The 3,040-nt window shown below is 32.1% G+C and overlaps 1 protein-coding gene across 1 annotated transcript in view; it reads left to right on the top strand.

The window, feature by feature from the left end:
- The window catches only part of LOC102673951 (spectrin beta chain-like), a 29,362-nt gene that overhangs the window by 9,810 nt on the left and 16,512 nt on the right, over positions 1-3,040 (top strand). Inside the window, 1 exon segment of the mRNA XM_031511958.1 lies at positions 2,723-2,911. Within this exon segment, the coding sequence (XP_031367818.1) occupies positions 2,776-2,911 (136 nt within the window). The 5' untranslated portion in view covers positions 2,723-2,775.

Genomic DNA, 3,040 nt, shown 5'->3' with positions numbered 1-3,040 from the left:
TCTCTCTCTCTCTCTCTCTCTCTCTCTCTCTCTCTCTCTCTCTCTCTCTCTCCCTCTCTCTCTTCCCTTCTCCCTCTCTCCATTCGATTCTTCATTTTCTCGTTTCAATTTTACGCACGCGAGAAAGTTTTTCATCTTTTCGTTTAATTTTTTTTTCATTGAATTTAAGATAAAAAATTCGCAAAGAAGAAAAACACGGCGATCGAATATATCTTGGATATCTTTGGCGATTTTTAGATAGATGTAAGATGATAAGACGCATTAAAACCCCGTTGCTTACTATTTACAACAGGAGTAGGAATATCAGTATATTAAAGGAATGAATAAAACATAATCGTGCACATGATTTCATCGCCTCGATCGAGCAAATTGACTTTTATAGGATATCGCCGATTGGAATTGCATAATCGAGAGTATTGAGCGCAAACGAAGCGTGATGATAAGAATTCAGTTCAGATTTTTTTTCTTACCGGAGTTGAAAAATTTCTTTATTCTTTTGCCACGATCTCTGATACGCCTCGTTTTTTTTCTTCTTCTTTTTCTTTTTTTTTTTTTTTTTTACAATTACAATTACACAGTATTACAAGTAATCGTTTCGATTGTTACCACGTTTTTTTTTTTTTTGATACTTTGGATTGCAAATATATAGTGGAATATTTTTAATAAATACTTTTGACAAATATTAGTTATTACATATATATTATACAAATATTAGCTAAGAAAGATTTTTAATATGAGAAGATTATTGAAATGAGGTAAAAAGTGAAGAAACTTTAAGGCTCGTATGATTGCTAGAAGATTTCACAAAATTGTTGAATATGCGCTAAAATTGGACAGATACAGTTTGAGGAGAGAGAGATTATTGGTTTAGGAACTGTTTGCTAGTCGTTTAGATCGTCCAGTTTGCTTGGACATCATACAACTAAAAAAGATTAAAGATGTTGGTTTAGATCTTCTGTATTAACACCATTTCATTCATTGTTTATCAAAATCGAGCTTCGATTTCAATGCGAATTTATTTTAAGAGCACAGAGCATACCTTCTTCTCTCCAAAAATTATGCGTATAAAAATATTTAACAATTCGTACAAGTTTCGAAAAATTAGAAATATCTAGATAAATAATATTACGTTATTTTTATATAATAAATGTTACATGAATTTTTTAATTCTTTTAATTCTTTAATTCTCCAGACAAACGATAATTTATCGCGCTCGATTTAATCGTATAAATAATCGTATAAATAATATTACGTTATTTTTATATAATAAATGTTACATGGTTTTTATTCTTTAATTCTCCAGACAAACGATAATTTATCACACGCTCCATTTAATCGTGTTATTTCACCTCACATGGTTATCGTATATTAAATTGAATGAAAAAAAATGCAAGAGGTGTTTTTATCAATATTTCTTGAAAGTTTGATATTATATTTATCAGATATATTGCACGATATATCATATTAAGTAAGGCTAATAAAAACTCTTATCTTCGATCGTTACGTCAGATATACTTTAACGATCGCGAGGAAAGAGGATTTTGAGGAAAGAAACGTTACCAGCTTATTGTCAAGTGCACGTACACCGTTTATTCTCAGACCTATATCGTGAACAACTCGTTGCTTTACGTATACGTAATGAGAACGTGTGTGGGATTCGTGCGATTACATCATGCGAATGATGTCACACGTGCGAAATATGCGCCAATGGCGTCGCATACGCCATGGCTACAAACGGATGAATATACCGTTCGTCCCGGTTCTTCTCTCGTATCCTTAAATCGTTCCTTCCTCATACCGTGATCCGTAATTGAAACAATTTGGCTATTGTTACGTAGGTATCTCGTCATCGAATGGACACGATATAATAATACAAGCATGGAAATTTTTATTTATTAAAGGAGAATAAAAGAAAGAAAATTGGATGGAAAACACTTATTTGAATTATTGCTATATGGTTATGTAATGTAGACGATCGTGAATTAGGTGAAATTTTTACTATTAAAGGGGAGTAAGAAAACTGTAAAAAAACATAAGTATATTGATCAGATAATTTTAAAAATAATTATTTATAATTTAAAAAGAAGATACACAGATAAATATAATCCGTAATTGAAACAATTTGGATTATTATTGTTACCTAGGTATCTCGTTATCGATTGGATATAGTAATATACACGTAGAAATTTTTATTTATTGAAGGGGAATAAGAAAAAGGAAATTAAGATTGGATGGGACGTTTATTCGAATTATTGTTACATAGATATGATAATGTAAACGATTATTAATCGGGTGAAATTTTTACTATTAAAGAGAAATGAGAAAAATATAAAAAAAAAACAAGCAAGTATATTGATCAGTGAATTTAAAAAATAATTATTTACTTATAACTGGAAAAGAAGATACACGTGGAATAAATATAATTGAATCAATTTGACTGGATTGTTGTTGAGATACCTCGTGAAAACATGATAAGGTAGAGAGTGGATCAGATATTTTTACTATTAAAGGGAAGTAAGAAAAATACGTGGATCTATAGAGAATTTTTAAAAATAACAATCCAGCCTTCTATATAGTTGAAGAAAAATGGGATCGTGATGTGTATATGGAACGTATTATCCGCGAATTCTGAAGCGAGATTCGACGTATATTTAAAAAAGTTTACATAATAAAAATTGATTCAATCAATTGATGATCAACGTTTCAATTGTTTCTGTTTCAGGAGCACCCTTTCGAAGGGTAAGATAGAAGTGAGTTGTTGGTCCGATTGACAAAATGACGACCGACATCTCGGTGGTGCGCGGGGGTTGGGACCCCACGCTACAACAAGAGATTGTCGATGAGTACGAATACGACGGGGGAAACTCGAGTTCGAGACTTTTCGAACGTTCACGGATCAAAGCTTTAGCTGGTACGCTCCCCATTTCTGTCTTCTCTTTATTTTTATCCTTTCGAGAGGCTGGCCCGTTCAAGGACGAATTTGCCATTTTCTACCACGTGCACGCGTCGTAATTAGGACAATAAAATTTTTTGCGCCCGA

Source organism: Apis dorsata, unplaced genomic scaffold (assembly GCF_000469605.1).
Source record: "Apis dorsata unplaced genomic scaffold, Apis dorsata 1.3 scaffold_374, whole genome shotgun sequence".
Lineage (NCBI taxonomy): Eukaryota > Metazoa > Arthropoda > Insecta > Hymenoptera > Apidae > Apis > Apis dorsata.
The sequence above is the reverse complement of the archived record's forward strand: the minus strand, read 5'-3'. Positions and strand labels throughout refer to the sequence as shown.